At 44.3% G+C, this 20,319-nt stretch overlaps 1 protein-coding gene across 1 annotated transcript in view; it reads right to left on the bottom strand.

Annotated features, from left to right (window-relative positions):
• Positions 1-321: 321 nt before the first annotated feature.
• Positions 322-20,319, bottom strand: part of ABL2 (ABL proto-oncogene 2, non-receptor tyrosine kinase) — a 25,308-nt gene continuing 5,310 nt past the window's right edge. Inside the window, exons 2-11 of the mRNA XM_026853807.1 lie at positions 15,520-15,690; positions 14,449-14,744; positions 13,493-13,765; positions 12,646-12,730; positions 10,750-10,927; positions 9,920-10,104; positions 9,470-9,622; positions 7,909-7,998; positions 6,465-6,638; positions 322-5,856 (exon numbers count right to left, since the gene is read on the bottom strand). Coding sequence (XP_026709608.1) covers positions 4,163-5,856; positions 6,465-6,638; positions 7,909-7,998; positions 9,470-9,622; positions 9,920-10,104; positions 10,750-10,927; positions 12,646-12,730; positions 13,493-13,765; positions 14,449-14,744; positions 15,520-15,690 — 3,299 coding nt within the window. The 3' untranslated portion in view covers positions 322-4,162. The remainder of the gene's footprint in view (positions 5,857-6,464; positions 6,639-7,908; positions 7,999-9,469; positions 9,623-9,919; positions 10,105-10,749; positions 10,928-12,645; positions 12,731-13,492; positions 13,766-14,448; positions 14,745-15,519; positions 15,691-20,319) is intronic.

The raw sequence follows: 20,319 nt of genomic DNA, 5'->3' as shown, positions 1-20,319 counted from the left end.
GGAGTTGGAGCACCTCCCCTGTGAGGACAGGCCGAGAGAGTTGGGGGTGCTCAGCCTGGAGAAGAGAAGGATCCACGGAGACCTCAGAGCAGCCTTCCAATACTTAAAGGCGGCTACAGAAAAGCTGGCGAGGGACTCTTGATCAGGGAGTGTAGCAATAGGACAAGGGGTAATGGTTTTAAAATGAAATGAGGAAGAAATTCTTTACTGTGAGGGTGGTAAGACACTGGCACAGGTTGCCCAGAGCAGCTGTGGCTGCCCCCTCCCTGGCAGTGTTCAAGGCCAGGTTGGACGGAGCTTTGGGCAACCTGGGCTAGTGGAAGGTGTCCCTGCCCATGGCGGGGTGGTAGAGGTGGTGCAGTGGAACTAGATGATCTTTAAGGTTGCTTCCAACCCAAACCAGTCTGTGATTCTATGAAATTCTAGCCCATAGTAGTGCAAGTGAGAGAGCCTGGGTGCAACTGCATCCTGACAGGGGTTAGGAAAGGAAACACAACTGGAGTTTATGCCTTGTCTCCTCCCCTGAACAGTGGAGCAAGACGTGCTCTGCATTGGGACAAATACCAGGGCCCCACCACCCCATGTTACTTTGAACACTGTGCAAGGCTGAAAGCAGAGAAGCTGCTAGAGACCTTTAAGGCTGAAGAGAAAGCCAAACCCAGCAAAAGGGAGAAGAAACAGTAACAATTCTAGGAGAGTAGCTGTGGAAGGAAAAACAACTGAATGGTACTTTACAGCAGCACCAGCTTTCCCAATTATCATCCTTTTGCTCTCCTGACAGTCTTTTCCCATCTTTTTGTTTGGGAATAAAACACTGTTGGGCAGCAGAAGCAGCAGCAATACTGCAGCCTCCTATTTAGGGGAAAAAAACCTAATGTCAAACCAGCACTACTTCTGCCACCATCTACCCACCTGATGTAAGACAAGAGCAGAGCAAACACTCTCCGTAGGAGTGATGGCAGGCAAATCCCAAAATTCCACTGCTCCTGTGTTTTTCTACCACAAGAGGGATCAGAACTGAATGGGATTCAGTGCTGCTCATACTGGCTGTGGAGTCTCCATCCTTGGAGATACTCAAAAGCCACCTGGCCATGGTCAGACAGCTGGCTCTAGATGGCCCTGCTTGGGCCAGGTAACCTCCCAGGGTCCGTGACACCCTCAGCCACTCTGTGACTCTGTCAAAGCAGATGGTGCCTTCAGCTGTGGTACTGCCCTGGCCCACTGCCCATCACCTCTGCCGTTGGGGAGGAGAAACCAGGCAGTCTGACAGGAACTGGGGATGACCAGTGGAAGGGAACCAGGCCTTTGTTGGGGCACAGTTAGCTATTCTATCACTTTTGGTGAAGCTTTTCTGGAAGACTGGCATTCAGGAAAAAAACCCACCAAGCTTCTTTCAAAATATTAATCAGAACTGGACTAACAGCCTTAAAATTTTCTGGTTAAAGTACCTCTCCCCTGAGAATCACTTCAGCTTCAGTTTGTTTGTTCTCGGCTGAGCAGTAGTACATTGATGAAACCACATGATTGTCTGCCAGGACAACCACGACCTGCCCTTCTGCCCTGAAGAAAGCTCCCATACCTTTTAAACCCTTCTGATTGTTTGAAAGGCCACATGAAGCAATATCGCAAGCCTCCTTCCCTTTGCAGGTCACCTTTCCAAAGGCAGTTTGTTGAAAGTGTGCATCGCTGCACACCAAACTAAGATGACTGAAAGAGATAAGGTAAACCACAAAAGCCCTCAGTAAAGTCTAAAAGATAATGGTTTGGTACTCTGTCTTACAGCTGGGCATTGCTGTGGAAGAGTCCCAGCCCAGACTCCCCTGACCCGCAGCCTTGAAGGCTGCAAAAGAGCCTGGGCTAGCTGAAGATCCTACTGCAGAATTAGAGGACAGGCTTTGGTGGGTTAAGCTTGGTACGGCTAAGTCAGGATGAGTAACCCATGCTGTACTTTCATTTGTCTCCACTGAGGTACCAGCTCACTGGAGTAAAACTGACTCACAGGAATAATTAATTCACTTTAATGCCTGTCAGTTGGGGTGGAGGGGTTGCTTTTCCCCCCTCCCTCCCCATTCCACTCACTTGGACAGTGAAGCTGAAATGGTCCATTTCACCTCGCATACTGCTCCACTGGTGTGCATTCATGCATCATGACACAACTTTGTTTACCACAGACCAGCAATCAGATGAAGATTCTCAGACAGCAGTCCATTTCTAAAGATTTTTCAGGCCCCTGTCTCACTACACTCCATGGAAAAAACAGGGACACTCACTGAGACAGCCCAGCCTACTTCCAAGCACCAACACGGCCATGCTTCTAGACCAAAATGGAAGTGCCCATCTTCTAAATTCACACGTGTGTCCCAGCTCAACTGTAAATGCTCAAACTAAAAGCAGCACAGTCACACATTAAAAACAAGTTAAAAAAGCATTTTAGCCAAAAATAAAAGATTTAAGGTGCAAAGCAAGCGAGATCTTCTACCATCACCAACAGTGTGAAGTGAGCAGCAGCATGCAGGGTAACATGGATTTGGAGCCAGGTATCAGGCCTGTTTTCTTCCTCTCACAAACCAACAGTTAGTTGAGGTCTTCCTACTTGCCAGTACATTAACATCTTGGAGGTTGTGCGTACACGCCGAAGACCAGCTTTTTGAGGCCACAACAGTCTACAAACAGCACTAGGACCACGGGAGGCAACTTAAACCACGGGACTACTTTCATTCTGGGATTGTCAGTAGGCATCAGAGACCATAACCCCAGGGGAGCCCTCTGAGGCAGAGCTGTAACATTTGTTGTCACACCTCAGAGGAGCGCGTCATTTATGTGCATGTTCCTTACGCTACAGCATAAGATTCTTATCTAGCCTTTAAAACACAGGAATAAATTAAAGAAAGATAGCTGTGGTTCCCCTGTATGCTGCTGTACCTAGTCAGCTTCCTAGGCAGAGAAGCTGAAAGCCTGCGAGGCTGGTAAGCACTAGAACAAATCCCAGGAAACGGCCAGTGTGAAGTGGTGGTGTTACACCAAAAGTAGGGACAGATCCAAGACTCCTGAAGCAGCGAGGACGCATGGCAGGCAGGCCAGGCTGTCCTTTCTGGCTCTCCAGCTGGCCCCGCAGCGCTACGACTGCTAAAGGAATGTGGAGAACAGCCGGGGGTGGGGGAGGCTCTGCCTTACCTACCACGGGTCCTCAAGGTGATGAAACTGAGTTGGGGAGTCAACCTGATAACAAGTTAGAAACAATCTAGAGCTTAAAAAATACCCAAAAAACCAAACACCCAGTCCACTCACCTCAATAACAACACTGGGAAGTTGTGCAAGAGCCCCAAACTACTCACAAGTGACCATCAAGCAGCATCCATGCTAGACCACTAGAAATAGGTATTAACTGAGAGAAGGCTGTGTGGTGGGGAAGGGGGTGTTCCAGTGGTAAGTCTGCCCAGCATCCCTGACGCTTCAGATACAATGAAGATGAGAACATGTGGTGGATGAAGTGGACAGGAGGGAAAAGGGATAGTTTCATATATTAACTAATTTTGCAGTTCTCATTACAGCAGCAACAGCACTGTGGAAGTAAGCCATCTCGGCTAGTGCATCCACCTCCAGCAGCTCTGAATACTGTCAGTGCATTAGACCTTTCCCCCAACCGCATGCAACCTCCTCCCCCTTCGGAGCTACTCCGGCTCAGACTGCTTGGCAGTTGGTACCAAAGGAACCCCAGTGCCTTTCCTTTGCCTCATCAGGAGACCAACACACACGTTAGTGCAGACAGGGGAGGATCTGTACGGCCCAACAGCCCGCAGCCACTCCAGTACTCCAGCTATCACATGTTAAACCATCCTTCCCAGAGCAAGAACCTGCCATCAATTCTCCTGCCTCTCCAAGGGAGGAGTAGGGAACTGCCTCCCTTTGCCATACCAAGCAGATCACCCTGACTAGGTAGGGACAAATACTTGATGTTCTGCCCCTTACAGCTTTAATCTACCCTCTCCATCCCCATTTTTTGAGATGAACCTGTAAACGTGAGGAGAACTCAGTGATCTGAGGTACTTCACATACTCAAGTATCAGTCTTTCCTTTTGAAAGCATCAGTACAGAAAAAAAGTCCCGTTCGAACACCCCACCCCCACCCCATGTGTATTTCTCTTACCCAGATTGACAGTAGCTACCTTTGCACCACATCGCTGATTTCTTGGACACATGACAATAAGTTATTAAGGACGGGGTTTGCCCCAGGGACGCTAGCAGCTGTCGAGGACACCTGCAGTTCCTGCAGGCTGAGTTCCAGTTTGCTCACGGCTTCCCGGAAGGCGAATTTGTTGCGTGTATGCGGGATGCAGTCCACGTAGCCTGAGCAGTAATCCAACAGCTGGTGCCCTGTGTCCACCAGCTGGCTGTTTGGTGTCGGCTCAGCGATGGCACTCGAGAGAAGATCTGCGCACTCCAGCAGTGCTTCCTTGCTGATTTTGTCTGCGGAGATTTTCTCGGCTGCCTGTTTGGTCTTTCTTAGTGCTACTTTTGCGCCAGCCGTGCCGTTGGCCATTTTCACTGGGGAGGTGGAAGACGATGACAGAGGCACTTGAGGTGGAGGCATCACGGGCCTCCCAGATTTTCCACCAACAGGTGCTGCTGCTGCTGCCTTCTTACTCCCTTCGCTCAATTCCAGTCCGTGCTGCGCTCCTGCCACATTGCTCAGCTCTTCTGCTGCATCTGAGCAGGCAGCTGGCTGTTGCAGGAGCCTTATCACTGGTGGTGGAGGTGGAGCACACTTTGGTTTTACCCGTCTGGGCCGGTCCCTGTCGCCAGAAGAAGTGACCTGATGCTCAGATAAGAGCTTAAATTTATTACCCTGAGAGTCTGTGCCAATGAGCTGCACGTCTGCTGGAGTGTGTTTTAGAGTGGGTGAGATTAGAACTGGCACTTTGTGGTTATGAGTGGTTGGAAGTATTGCTGCAGCCTTTACTGGAGATGACCACCCCAGTCTCTCGCCATCCTCAAGGGCCCCTTGCCGTTGGGCACTGTTTTTTTCTTTGCCTTTAGAAGCTGCTGCTAGCCCTGGACCCTCCTTTTCTTCCGATCCACAGGGGGTTCGGAAAGGGAGTGCTGTGGCACCCCTTGGCAAGAGTTTTGCTTTTGGTCTCTCTCTGGTCAAAGCAGGGCCTTCTTCAAACCTTTTGGGAAGCAGGTCATTGGCCCTCCCTGTGCTCTCATCAGGCTGAGAGGAGGTGGACACTGTCCGTTCCAGCTGGACTTTTGACCTCTGGGAATTTCTGGGAAGGGTCATTGCCATCCTATCCTGCTCTGGAAGCCCTGAGGACATGGAAGATGTAGAGTTTGACCTTGGAAAAGGCTTTGAAGCTTCTTCATTGCTAGCGGGTTTTCCTGCTCGTAAACCCAGTGTCTTTTTAATCAAGCGTGGTGTAAAGAAACCAGTGATGCCCGACCACCCGCCACCGGTGCTTACACCCCCACCACTGCTGGTACCAGTGCCATCATCGTTGTAGAAGGTCCTCTGCACGAAGCTCCCACCATAGCACTTGGGTGGCGCCAGGCTTGCGTCCTGCTGCACGGGAGCAAAAGAGAACCCATCCACATGCTGCAAGGAAGCTACAGATGAAAAGTTACCCGTCAGCTCATATTTCTTATGGGGCTGATTCTCCATCTCCCGGAAGGAACTGCTGCGCTTGGGAGGTGTGGGAGCATTCCTCTTCTTCATAAAGGAGCTGAAGAAGCCACCTTTTCTGTCCCTGGTGAAAGTGGTCTCTTTGGCATCCTCCAACAGGCTGCTGGGTGACTTGTCCCTCTGCTTGCGAGGCAGTGCGGGAGACCCACTTGTTGGCTTTGTGCTTCTGATAAAACCTAGACAGAAGAAATAAGCGTGAATCTGCAAAATCAGTTTCCATTTCCACCCCCCCATCCTGCAGTGGGCTTTATGGGCCTGATGTATTTAGCTGCCCAGGTTCCCCAGGGAAAGGTTGAGAGGAGATTAGTGCTTTCAGTTTTTTGCGAGGCTGGTGTGATTTTGATTTTTTTACTTTTTTTTCCACTTCTGCATGTGTGTGACTTGATTGTTGTCTATACCGAGGAGCCCACTTAGGATAGAGTTCAGGAAAAAGTGATGTTGCTTTTTTCTTCCAGCAGTTTTTTTCCTCCTTCCTCAAATACCACAAGTATGAAAGAAAAATCTCTCGCACTGTCAACTTTAGTTTTGAAGCCATCATTTAAAAAAGAGCAGCAAAACTAAGTTTAAAAGAAAAAAATACAATGAGATTTACTAAAAGAACATTTGAGTAAGCTGCAGTGTTTTCTATTTGCTAGTAAATAATTGGGCTGCTGAGGTGGCCAACAGTTCTAATAACATAGCAATGCACATTGTTCTGTTTTCTTCTATTTCTCTGACAATTTCCACCAGTAGCAAGCCTATCCCAGAACACGTGGCCTCACTGCCACTTTCCCAGTGTGCATACCTGGTGCTGAGCTGGAAGCCGAGTGCTCCACAGTATCTTGTGTGCCTTCAATGTTTTCCTTGTTCTCTGCCTGTTTCTTCAGTGTTCTAGTCTTGGAGGGAAGCATGGGTAACCGGGGCAAGTAAGGAACTATGGATGAGGAAGAGGCTGTTCTTCCAAGCTCCTCTGCCACCTCTGTCAGGGAAGAAAAAAAGAAAAAAATAAAGCTAAACAAAAACCAGGGGGGAATAGTTGGAACAGAGACCAGCAGATGAGGAGGGAAAGAAAATCTGAGAGTCTTTACTGCAAACCCAGACTGGCAAGAAAAGATACAAGACAGAAATACATAGCTTATGGATTTAATTTTTGCTCAAGTCTAGAGGTATTCAGGGGAAGATGGTTTTTTTTATAATGCTTCCAAACTCATTTACATCTTTATAAATTCAGCAAAAACACCCCAGTGGTAGGATCTGTACAAGAGGTCTAGCACAAATGTAGCTCTCTACTGGGTTAAGGGTTGCTCAAGAGCTGAAGCCAGCACAGAATGCATTTGTCTCTGGTTTTAATTAAGATGCCTCCTGTTGATGCTCCTGGGATCCCCCAAAAGTTGTGTCCTCTCTGGATCTGGATCTATGATGCTTTGTTTAAGACAAAGCACTGCACCTCCCTATTAAAAATGAAGACTGTCTATCTCCTTCCTAACATCAGTACAAGGTATGTGACTGAAAAAAAAAAAACAGAAACAACCCACACAATCTCCAGGCCACACCCAGGTTGGCATCTGTGTGTGCCATTTGATGCGCCTGTTATAGATGCTCCCTGGTAGAATCTGATCTGCTGTGGTTTTTATGTAGTGGGGAAGTGGATGGATCAGCTTCACATTTAATTTAAAAATTTAGAAGATGTTCAGATATTTCTGCTTGTCTGCTGTCTAGTATCACACTTCTCACCAGTATTTACCTCCTCATTGATTATATTTGAGAGTTGAGTTGCACAGATTTACTCCCAGAATTAGCCAAGTAGCTTAAGAGATTAAGGCACACTTTTTAAAAATGAAGGCTGGTAGAATAATATTTCATGACCTAAATGCTGCATTCAGCAAGGGACTGTGATATGCATGCATCTTTCTCTCTCTCAGCATCACTCACTATTCCTTACTCTTCAGTCTGAGAAACAAGAGGCTTCCTCTAATAGAGAAGACAATATTCTTTAACTCTTTGGTATCTTAGTGCACAAATTAAACTATACTGTCCCCTGCACTGCTCTATGTCTAAAGTTTATTTGGCATTTGTGCAGGAAGTAAGAGAACGTTTTTACCCCCTTATGCTTAAGGAAATAAGTAAGGGATGAAGCTTCACCACAACCTCCACTGCTAGCACATGAGCCTTAAGGGCCTGTCCATAAGACAGCACTCTGGGGATAACCTCTGATACTGTTTCAGAAATAAAGCAACAGGGGCTCTCACCCTCTGAGATGCTCGAGTCATGGAACATGGTTTCAAAAGCCTGGTGGGTCTCAGCAAAGGAAGGCCGGTCTGGTGGGTTCCACTTCCAGCCTGCAGTGTGAGAAAGCAAAGTAAGTCTCAGTGCCTGAAGAAGTTAGAAGACAGATTTTTATTTTGTCAAAGGAGACAGAAAATACTTAAGTTTTCTCAACTGTAGTCAGACTCTGATCTCCTATCATTAAACAGACTGGAGTCATTCACAGATCAATTCATGGCAGCAGTCAGTCACCCTACCCTACCCGACCAAACAGATCTTCATAGGAAGGAACCAATTCTAAAAATCCCAGCTCTCTGCCAACTCCACAGGTTTTTCTGATCTCCCTGTCCCTCTTTCTGAATTTTTTGGGCAAAGGAGAATTCCATGTTTGCTACCCTGGCTGTTTAGACTGAACACATCTAACCCAGTCACAGGTAACTATGTGTCCAAAGTTCCAGACAACATTCTGCTCACATGCTCTTAATACTGAAATTCAGGCAGAGCCTTCCAAAAGAAGAATGTAGGCATCCTGAGGGGTAAAGAGGAAGAGAGTGCATTGATCTAAGATGGAGCTTGGAAAGTTATAGAAGGGTATCATGATGAAAAGTGTAAGTTCTGTAGTTAGAAATCTGTGCTAAGGGAATGTGTTCTAGAAGCACTACCTGTTGATATCACCATAGGGTCTGGAAAGTGACTGGCATTCTGCTCATTTTGGGCTCCTTTAATATCATATCAATTCTCTGGTTTTTGGGCTTTTGTCAACTTCCTGAAGGTTTTTCTGAAGCAACATCCTCCATCATTACTCAGCTTCTTTGTTTCACAATTGAAGTTCTCCCTGACTTTCTTTGACATGCTGGGGATCACGCATTGCTAGGAACAGGCTGTAGAATGGTCCCTTAAGACCCGGTTTGTCTGCCTTGTACATTGAGGGCCACACAGACTGCCCGAGATAGCACCAAGGAGTTTCTTCCCACCCTGGTCACACTGACAGGGGGTCTCTGCTTACCTTATTCAACAGCATGGCCTGGTTTGCTCCCTAGGATCTTCAGCCTTTTGCCCAATATGTTCTCTGTTCTTGCGGGACTGAAGGAGATTGGCAATGCTCTTAAACTCTATTGTGCTCCTCCTGTAGCACGCTCTATCTTTTGGGCTTTTATTTGTAGATTTTCAATTTGTTATGGAGCATTAGGGAGCTTTTCATGATACAACTGGAGGATGCGTTTTGTGCAACCTTGTGAACTATGTGTCAACTACATAGGTGCTGTTTTTGCAGAGAACTAAATTTCCTTCTAATTTGGTGATTCCATAGTAAGAGTCCTACTGACAAAATACCAGTACAATTTGCCACAAATCTAGCTGTACTCAGAGATGGGTTTTTGAGAGTGAATTCTTGTTCCCTAGAGACCAGACTCATTTTGCATCAGTCACCAGGTCCATCTCAGGTGACAGGGCCTTTTCCACATTAGCTAACAAAATGGCATGTAAGAAGCAGGGACTTCAGAGTTAATTACAGATTTAACCCCCAACCTTGAAGAAGATACTCACATGCCCTCATCAATTCGTAAACCTTTGGAGGGCATCCCTCAGGTTGTTCCATCCGATAGCCCTTTTCTAGCAGATCATACACCTGAGAGAGGTCAATCCCTGGGTATGGTGACATCCCATAGGTAGCAATTTCCCATAACAGCACACCAAAGGCTGAAAAGGGAGGAAAACAAAATTGCTGGTGATAAATCTGCCCTCCTCTTATGTTGCTCATTACATTGTGGCCTTTACTGCAGCTTAAGGCAGCATCATTTTCTTGCAGATATTTCAGGCCAGTCTAGGTGAAGATACTACTTGCTAAAAATGCTATTGATTTGTTAAGTTGTGGTCTGGCACATGACCGTCTCCTCCCCACATGTTTTTGCCCAGACCAGAAAGCAAGTTACTATCTAGGTTGGCAAAGAAAAACAAAATGAAATAGAGAAGAACATCGAAGTGGAGTTTTCTTACCCCACACATCTGATTTGATTGAAAACGTGTTATAGGCCAGGCTCTCAGGGGCTGTCCATTTGATTGGGAACTTGGCTCCAGCATGAGCTGTGTAGGTATCTCCAGTCATAAGTCGACTTAAGCCGAAGTCAGCCACCTTCACCACATGATTTTCTCCAACTAAGCAGTTCCGTGCTGCCAGGTCCCTATACAAAGGAAGAAAGCATGTTATTGGAGCAAGAGCGGGGCTTTTGAATACAGTCTTATGGTTGCATAGCCTGTCCCACTCTTCTGAATAGGGAATCACAGAAGCACTCTCTTTATACAGCAGGTAAAGGCCACACAAGCTTTGCTCTGAACAGCATCAGAAACTGAGTGAGCTTATTCTTATGGGAAAAAAGGTAAACCAGGATTAGGGTTCATTCTTTAAGTTCTATTAAATTTCCAGTAATGACAGCTGTTACAATGAGAAGTTTGTGTTTCCTGAGATTAAGATGAGATCAGCAGCTCGTCACACACTGGTAACAGCTTTATGGCACAGCTTTATCTAACTGGATTAAAATAGGACTTGGGGTTGACAATGTCTTGCAGAGAGGGGGTGCATCAGAACAGGACAACAGCAACTTTCCTATGTGTCAGTCAGTCATGCAGAAGATTGTAAGACTGCTACAGAAGTCACAGGCAGAAGGTATTGCAAGGCAGTATTGAAACGAAAACAGCCAGTGGATAAGCCAGTGTGAAACAACTCTGGAATAAACCTCCCCAAAAGGAGGAATTCCTGGGGCTCCATACTGGTGGCCTGGTCATCATGATAATCTGAAACTGTACCAGCTCAGTGTGACTTTACCCACCTGTGAATGAAGTTCTTCTTCTCTAGGTATTCCATAGCAGAGGAGATCTGAGTGGCCATGTAGAGTAGCACAACAGCACTCACTTCCTCCCGGTTGCATTCCCGTAAATAGTCTAGCAGGTTCCCATACGGCATGTATTCTGTCACAATGTAAAAGGGTGGCTCCAGGGTACATACACCTAGCAGCGAGGAGGAGGGAGCATATGAACAAAGCTTCCCTTGCTTCCTCAGCTTACCACTATCCCTGATTTAATATCCATTTGTCACATTTTGTACTGATGAGCATTTCTCTGAAAAGCAAAGACTTCCATCTACAAATACAGTACATCTGTATTGTACATCTCCATCTACAAATACAGACAAATGCAGCCCAGCTTAAAATTCAGTACTTATGTCTATTTACCTGTCCATCACTTCATGGACAGAGGGAAACATGTCTATCAGAACACTGCCATTCCTATATAATATACATGAAGGAGTAGTTCTCTTCTTTGGAGGGTTACAGAATGAAATAGGAGTTATTTTGAACACATATGATTTGCTTTTCTTCCCCTCTCTTCCTTCATAAAGCTAAGGAGTGGCCATGGCCAACTGGAAGGAGGTACCTGTCAACTGGTAAGATTTCCAGACTGAAATGTCACTAGCGAGTAATGTGAAACACTCCCATGTGTGCTAGCTGGGCAAGTGATCAGCACAGTGGGACCTGCTCCTAAAGCGGCATTCTCACACATTCCTCAGATGACTGCTTGCTACAGTCATTGCAATTTTGTACAAAGTATGTGTTAGTGGAGGAGGGCAACAGGATACTCATGTCAAATCTCTGTGAGTCCCACTGCAGCACTGCTGAATGCCTGTTCAAACCACTAGGCACATATAGGAGTAAAACACAAATACACTGTGCATCAGAGAGAACAAAAATGCATCTCTGTGATGAGAGATCTTTTAGTCTCTACCCCTAGAACCAGACAGGGCTTAGGCAGACACTTCATCTGTGCCCATTTTTTAAATGGGTATAGAATAGTTGCCATTATTAAAAGCCTTCACATTCTTCACATTTCATCCTAGGCTTGGCTTGACAGCTTTGCTCCTGAAAGCAGCAAAAGTCCAGAGGCAATTAAACACTAGTAAAGGTTTAGGGTGTCTCCTTAAGAATCTTTGCACATGTAGAATTAACAGCTATGCAGACTACTGAATAATGACCATTATGTCATGCACTTGTCAGTGAGACAAACAGGGCATAGCCAAGCTGTAAAGCCTGAAGATTTCTTCCATTCACGTGCTGTTTGATCTGACTTGCATCTTCACTGCCTTGATCTCATGTACCTTTTTGGTGATACACAGGGTCCCTTACAACAGTTAGCAATGTGGTCATCTTCTGCTTAATTATGGACTTATTTTTCTATTTAGTACAGATTTTTCTATAAATGTCTCTGATTTGAGAAGTATGAAGAATGGTATTTGTTGTGCTTCCAATGTAATTTTTTTCCTTCACTTTGAATTTTCTTATAATTTTGTTCTATCAGAAAAATAAGTAATGGGAAATAATTATGTAAATCTGATTTAACACAGCAGAAAAGGAATCTGACCCTGATAAGGCCAAGGGTACCAACTGAAAGGAGACTGATATTGCAAACTTTTATATAAAAAGCATAGTCATGCCTCAACAGGAAAGTTGTCTACTAATGTCATTTACTATATTTGATGTTTTATTTAAAATTAGTGTCTCTTACCTCCAATAATACATAAAGGAGCAAGCTGTCAAAAATATCACCCCAAAACCTGACCTGATTCAAAAAGTTACATAAAGACAGAAAATCTGCCACTACTTTTATGCAAGAGAGATTATATTTTGGTGGGAACTCAATTAAGAAGAGAAAGAGGAAGGAATTTCACTAACCTAACAACTGCACTAGATTTGGATGCTTGATCTCCTTCATCACAGCAGCTTCTTTCAAGAACTCTTCCACCTCCATGGTATCTTCCTGGATAAACAGAGGGGCAAAAGAATGGAAAATTTATCTTCATGACCAAGGTCTGCTTAACACCACATATCCGAGCTGAATATAAATGATGGCATCCTTACTTCCATTCTACTCTTTTGGCTTTTACCTAAGGAAAACAGAACAGCCCTGAAAGGCTGGCTGGCTGGCCTGTGGCATGGACAAGTGACAGATCTGAGTGCTCAGGAAGTGCTAGGCTTTCTTCTTTGCTAGCTATTGTGGCTACCAAAGCAGCTGTGGCTGGCGAGACTTAGCTGCCTAGCTATAACAATTAAGCTTGAACACTCCCTTCCTTAGAGGGTACATAGAATTGTAGCTGTTAATGTTGAAACAAACAGACGGCTTTGACAAGGAAGATAAATGGAGAAGCTGAATTTCCCCAGGAGAAGCAGAGAGGTTGTAGAAGGTACTTCCAACACTTTAGATTTCTTAAAGCTTTGCAGCTCTTCTGAGGTAAGGGAAGTGAACTTGGTAACCATTTCTACAGATCTGACTCAGGATATTCCTGCAGCAGCTTGCTGGGCCAAAATTCCAAATAGTTTCTAAGCCACACACACTGGTGCAAGTTTGATAAGCTAAATCTGTTCTGCAAAGCTACTCTCAAGCACAGATTTTATGCAGAACAGCACACTCCATTTTCTGATATTCCTATCATTAGGAGGTATAACTAAGAGCATTACCATCTCCTTACCCTTATCACAACGGGTGACCAAATGAACAGTGCATAACAACCTGTAAACTCACCTTTAATGTTTTCACAGCAACCGTGAGATTGTATTTCTTCCAGACACCAACGTACACCTCACCATACTGCCCTCCCCCAAGTTTGTGCTTCATGGTGATGTCAGTCCGCTCCATCTCCCACTTGTCATGGATGGGGGACACTCCATAGACTGTGGGCTTATTGCACTTGGGTGCTGGGTAATGCAAAGTTGTCACCAGTCCATCTGCTACTGTTGAGTGATGGTGCACTAGCTCTGCTAGGGTGCTGAAACGGCTTTCTGCTGTCACATATACCTGTTAAGAACAAACCAGGAATCTACTTAAATGAAGGCAGCTGGAAGCTTTCAGTAAAACTGGAAAACAGGTACAATAAAAACATTCTAGCAAGTTTAAAAAAAAAAAAAAAAAAAAAAAAGAAAAAAAGGTAAGGGAACCAGACTTCCAGACTTTAGAGTATTTGTTCTCATGTTGTTGTGCAAATTAAAATTAAACTGGGATTTTTACCTGCAGAAGGCAGCTAATACAAGCCATCACTTGAGAGCAGTGCTGTCTCCCGCTTCGTGCTTTACAGGACTAGAAACCAGAATTCTTGTAGCCAAATGCAGTTTCTGCATATCTCAACACAATGTACTGCTATTTGATCAAGGTTTCAACATGCTGATCAAAACTGCTGACTTACCAAAGCTCTGCTTGTTCGAAGTAGATTAATGAAAAGATATGACATCAAACCACAACTGCTTTGCTCCCTAGCTGCTTTTAGCCTAGATAAGTACTGTCTGCACTTCTTCCAAAGAGGTGTTCAGTGAGTTACCATAGAACTCTTAGCATACATGTTCTTTTTTTATATTAATCAACCAGTGGGCCTGTTTTCTCTCACATGGATCCCTCTCTTAACAGTCTGCAACTTGAGATTCTGTACCACCTCTTAATTAATATCCTTATTTCCTCTCCCCACAGCATTATTCAGAGATCCTTACCTTTCCATCTGAGGTGGTATTGATCCTGTAGTGGTAAACACGTCCTTCGTACCTGAGCGAGATGGATAGCTGCCCTGGGCTGCTCTCGCTTTCACGAACCAGGAAGCTGCCATTGATGAGACTGCTCAACAGATACTCTGCTGCACTGCGTGACACTGGCCCATGGTACCATGAATGCTTTTCCAGGCTGTTCACCGGTGTGATGTAGTTGCTTGGTACCCAGCCCTGCCCATTCTTCGAACGTACCTCACTCCATTCACCATTCTGGTTGTAACCCAGGACTCGCAGCTTCTCACCTATGACCAGAAAGAAAAAAGCAAAATAAGCACAGCACAATCTACTGGGTCTCATTAAGGGAGACACTAACGTCAGCTGACTAGGCCTGGGTTTGCAGCTTAACAATAAAAATCTGCAGCAGTGATCTTCTAACTAAACTGCTATATATTAAGTATTTATAAAGTAAAGTTTCAGAGAGAATAACTAGGATACTGTTCCCTAATTTACTGCTGTGTGATTGATGAACTCAAAAAGCTTCCAGTAGTCCAGTTTTTTAGACTAGAAAGATTTTTTTTTCTTGGAGGGATGAGGTTTGTCTCCTTCTTGAGGCCTTAAATGGCATGTGATTTAAAACAGTTCTACAGCAGGTCATATTCCGATATATGTACTGAAGAGAAAATCTCTGTGAAATTCTTAATTCTGGATTTTGCCTCAGTTGAGAGTGCTGAGTTCTGTTACCATTGATAATACAAAGGTCTTCCTTTGCCTATCCCCAAAATAGGTGTCTCAAAGGGCTGATGATCTGGGGAGCCTAGAAGGGGAACAGCCATAGCTGGGCTGGGGTGTTTGGCAGTGTTGTACAAAGCCATGTCTGCACCTAGAGCACTGCCTGGCAGTTGTCCTCCAGCACAAGCCATACAGAGACCATCTGCTTGTAACCACCAGTGTACAGAATCATCTTCTCCAGCTGCACTCATTCCTGTTCCTTCCAAAAGAATGACAGGAGAAGGATTCTGCTTTCTGTTACTAAGTTTTCAATCTAGGAGCTGCTCTGCGATTCACAGGTGGCCTTACCTTTGGTGATGCTGAGCGTGTTGTCACCGCTTGCTACAAAATCGTAAAGTGCAACAAAGAGATTGGGATCGCTCTCAGTGGCTCCAAGAAGGTTCTCCTTGGAGCTCCATCTGATGGCTTCATTCAGTGCCTGGGGTTCAACATCGCAACCATAGGGGTGGTGCAGGGCCTCTGAAGAAAGAACAGAAGAGGAAATTACTTTGCGTATCACTGTAAACAGATCAAAACCCATTGTAGAGCAGAGCAAAGCTCCTACTGCACAGTATGCTCTTTATGGAAAGGGAACACCATGTCTGCACATCTTACATCAGTTGTGTTCAATCCCCACTTTGGTGACTCTTTGTTTTCTAGGGTACTTCTAATAGAGGCTGGAGAAAGTAATTAACTGCCTGTATACCAAGTAGTGAGCTATGTATATAAAATTTCTGTTTAATATTTATTATATGATAATATATACACTTTACTTGAAAGTATTTAAGCATTCATAGATAAAAAATGGGTGAGAAATTAAAAGTGCTTTTTTTTATTATGTGAGATACTGAAATGTTGTTTTATGTCTTTATTGTTTCTGTGGCCGAAGTAGATAGCCTGGATCTGAAACTGATGTTACAAGGACAGGTAAGACACACTGAATTATGACACAAATTAAATCTATAGGTTGGGACAGTAACTAACTCAGTATTAGCAGGAATGATGGTGGTTTGTAATACATTTCAAGGCTGTGGAAAACTTGACAGGGACAGAAAGTAGTAAGGGTGATGCCAGGTATTTAGCAGCAGTGTTTCTGAATACCCAGGCAGTTCTGCTTTTACAAAGGACAACTGATGCAAACTTGATAGTACAAGGGTGTGGGGGGAAGAATCAGACTTCTTTCATAGACAAAAGCCCCCCCAGTTCCCGTCATGATGAAAAATAACATAAATAACACAGGGTTTTGGAATGAACTGTGGTAAAAAGCAAAACTGTCTGAACACTTCATGGTAGCACTATGCCAAGATCACCACTTGCTTTCCAACACCTCATAGAGAGGTTTTCCAGGAACATCTAGCAGAATAAATTTCAATATTAAGAGAAAGAGCAATGATCTGGTTTCATATATGTGGGCTGCTTAAGGGGGCAAAAAAATAAGAAGGTGTAAAGATACAAATATTTTCTCTGATGGCACAACTGTCATAAGTTCCCATCCCAATATATATTTCCGAATTCTCTTGTTGAACTTCTGGAAATGTACACTCTAAAGAGATTTCATTAAATGCACTAAACAAAAAAGTCCTCTTTAAAAAATGAGAGGCTTTCTTTGCTTTACAATCATTGCTTTGGCCCACTTCTGAGGAGCAGAGAAGTCAGGCTCAGGACATTTTGAAGCAGACCACTGCCAGAGAACGTGTACATGTGACTACCCCCTTCCCTGCATGCCCATGAGAATTACATTTGTGAGTCAGAGCCAGTCTGTAAGGCACTTCATTCTCTTTAAGAAAGAGCTCAAATGCAATACAGGATGGGAAAACTGGGAAATCAGTGAGACACAAAACAGGAAGATGCCTGTGCCAAGTAATAGACAAGCATATGCCAAATCTGTGTCACAGGACAGAGCTCAAGCCTGGAAAACGAGGACAAAGGGAATTTCCCAGCATCCACGTGCAATTTTTTGACAGTATTGTAGGTACTTGAGAAAGTAAACGGTTGAGGTTTGTTCTGTTTTGTTTTTAAACAGATAGCTAAGTCGCTTTTGACTGCATTTCTGGTAATTATGGCTTGTATTACCTGTTCATCTTGCAATTACTTAATAACCTACCTCCCGAGCCTTGCCAAAGTAGCTCTCTATCAAGTTTCTCCTAGCAAGAACAGAAGTGACTAGAGATTAAGCTACCAAAATGTCACTTCTTTGATTTCACTATCTGCAGATACAATATTTAAGCCACTTTTTGTTCCTAACCATCAACTGCAATTAGTTTTACAATATATTAACCCATCACACTGGGTACTATCATGGCAAAGAGAGAAAATCCCAACGTCTGCTCAGCTACCTATATTACAGCATGGATGCCAACATTCCACTGTAAATTTTTTAGGGCTGGATGAGTGCATATGCATGTCCAGTTGTTAAGCACCAGGAAAGAACACGTTTCTAAATCCACCACTCTCTATGGACTAGAAATACAGATTTTTAATTAAATAGTACATTCTTTATACTTCTACAGTGACTTATATTAGTGTTTCAGTGCCTTAAGCAAAGTTACTCAGCAAATACGCTATACAAGAAATCTGACTTATGTATCCCTGCTAAGGAGCAAATACAAAAGTAGGCAATCTTTCCAAAAAATACCCAACCTTTCAGCTCCAAAATACCTTAATGGTGTTTAAATAACTTCTTACTTTCAATTATATGTCTGCCAAAACATGACAGAATTTAAACAGAAATATATGCATTTTTTCTAAATCAAAGCATACTTTAAATTTCTCTCTCAAGCCAGAAAAGCTCATGAACTGAGCATCCAACCGCTATAGAGTTAAGCATTTCACCATGCCCTTGATGGGTAAGCCTGAAGCAGCCTAGTACCAGCTCAGCCTCAGAGCTGCTGTGGCAGATGCTGTGAATAGCTAAGCCTGATCACGCTGAGCCCAGCAGCGGGCACTTTAGCCAAGGCAAAACCAGCAGAAACGCCACCTGCTGCTTACTGCCGAGCAGCTCTGCCCACATGAAACCATTTGTGGTGCTGTGCTGGGTTGACAGCATGGATTCAAAGCAGATGTGGGACTACTACCACTTTCTTGGGAATGCCTGGGAGGCTGGCACATGTTCTTAACACCCACTTTATGGACAAAAAAAAAAAGTCAGCAGAAGTTAATGTTTGATGAGGAGCTTCATTCACTTAGCTACAGTGCTTACCTAAAAATCACATTACCTAAAAATCAAATGCTTTTAAGAGTTCATGTCTCACTAACTTCCTTCACTTTCATTTTTAGAGTGACTTGGATGCTTAAGTAACTGTAAAGGTCACCCAACATCTGCTAAAGGGGAATTTACCAAGATATAAAAGTACCTATTGCAGATTATTACACAATAAACTATGCTGCTCAGTACAGTGTGGGATCTATACCATCCAATATGTAAGGATATGGAAGGTCAGTGAAACATGATAAATGCATAGACCTCATTAAGGAAACTAAGATAACCCAAGCATATCACAAATTGTACCCCTCCAACTGAATAGTCTGCAAGATCTATTCACACCAAGATTAAGGAAATGAGCTGAGAAGTTCTGTTTCATATCAGCTCCTTTTAAGGGCTAACCATAAATCACATATTGCCAGTTTCATTTCCTACACAATGGAAAACTTACATCATCATTCAGTGTATAAGTAATACGCAGTCATGCGAGGCCGTTATGCTTCATCCATCTCCTTCCTTTTCTTTATTCCCACAATACAATTTGCTTCTCTCCGGATATGAACCTTTTCCTATTCAGCCAACATGTATGGGGTGTTTTGTCCCCCACCCTGTGCCAACACTGCGATTACCAATCTCTTCAGTCCAACAGCAGGAGGTAGTATACACTAAATCTTGAATTTTAGAGTCACACCAAGTCCTGAAGTGGTCTCTATTTCTAAAATACTAAGTGTGTAACTGCTCATAAAAATGAAGCATTTCAATAATCCTAAAACCCAGACAAAAGCAGCCAATCTCAGTCCTGCCTGGTCTCGAACTACAAGACAAAAATAGACTTGAAAGGGCCCACATCCTCTTTGAAGCAGAGAAACACAGAAAAGGGATAGAACAACATTACATCCCTGAGCACCATACCTGTGAAACTCACACCAGGCTCAGAGGTTCCCTCGCCAAGGCAGCAGAGCAGCTTGCCCTCTTTGCCATAGCTGCTGGACTGGCAGAGGACCGTCCCCACAATCATGCTGTGCTTCGCAGCAAGCCGAAGAGGCTGCTTGACCCGAGAAGTCCTGGGCTGCCACTGCCAGCACTGCGTGGAGACGACCACTGCTTGCAAGGCTGGCGGCCAGTGAAAAAGCAAGTGCTGTGAGCGGGCCAAGGAGGAACTGGGAAAATCAAGCTGTGGGTTAACATGGATATTAGCTGGAAGTGAGGGTGGAGCTTCCCATGGAACGCTGAACAAACAGAGGATGTGGGGACTGAACTGCAAGTTGAAACAATTTTGAGATGAGCTATAAAGACAGTTTTGTTCTGCTAAGAGTTAGGCAACAAAGTGTTTGGGAAGAAAGCAGTTTCCTTGTAGAAATTTCTTTGTACAAATTATGAAACAGATCGCCCATTAAGGGGACCGCCCAGATTAATTCAGTTTTCCACTCCACATGCCATTGCTGGAGCACTATTTACATGAATCAACATGAAATGATGTTAGTGAGAATGCACGTCTAAGAGATGTACAAGCACTGAGCAAGTAAACACTCTTGAACATGTCAGGATTTCAGAAAGAAAGAGAAAGCAAGAGCAGTACAGCACCCAGTCTGAGCTGCATGTTTGCTGATTTAGTAAGACTCAATACAGGTCTCTGGAAGGGCACCATCAAATTACCTCTCAAAAACCGTAAGATTTGTTGGATGAAGTCTTTAAAAGCCTAGTTTTCTAGCAAAGGCTGTATGGTTTGTAGCAGGACTGGCTGCTCCTAACATACGGACAAGCATGGGTTAAAAACCAAGGCATCACCATGGCAGTGTCACGCCTGGGAGGGTGGTGGGCCTGCAGAGGGGTATAAAAGGGAGCAGGGAAAGGGAAGTTAGTGGTTTGGGCTTTGCAGGGGGAGTGCGGCACACCGCGGGGGGGGG

This window comes from Athene cunicularia (assembly GCF_003259725.1).
Source record: "Athene cunicularia isolate RWA chromosome 8 unlocalized genomic scaffold, athCun1 chr8_part1, whole genome shotgun sequence".
NCBI classification, from domain to species: domain Eukaryota; kingdom Metazoa; phylum Chordata; class Aves; order Strigiformes; family Strigidae; genus Athene; species Athene cunicularia.
This window is presented reverse-complemented; position numbering and strand designations above follow the sequence as displayed.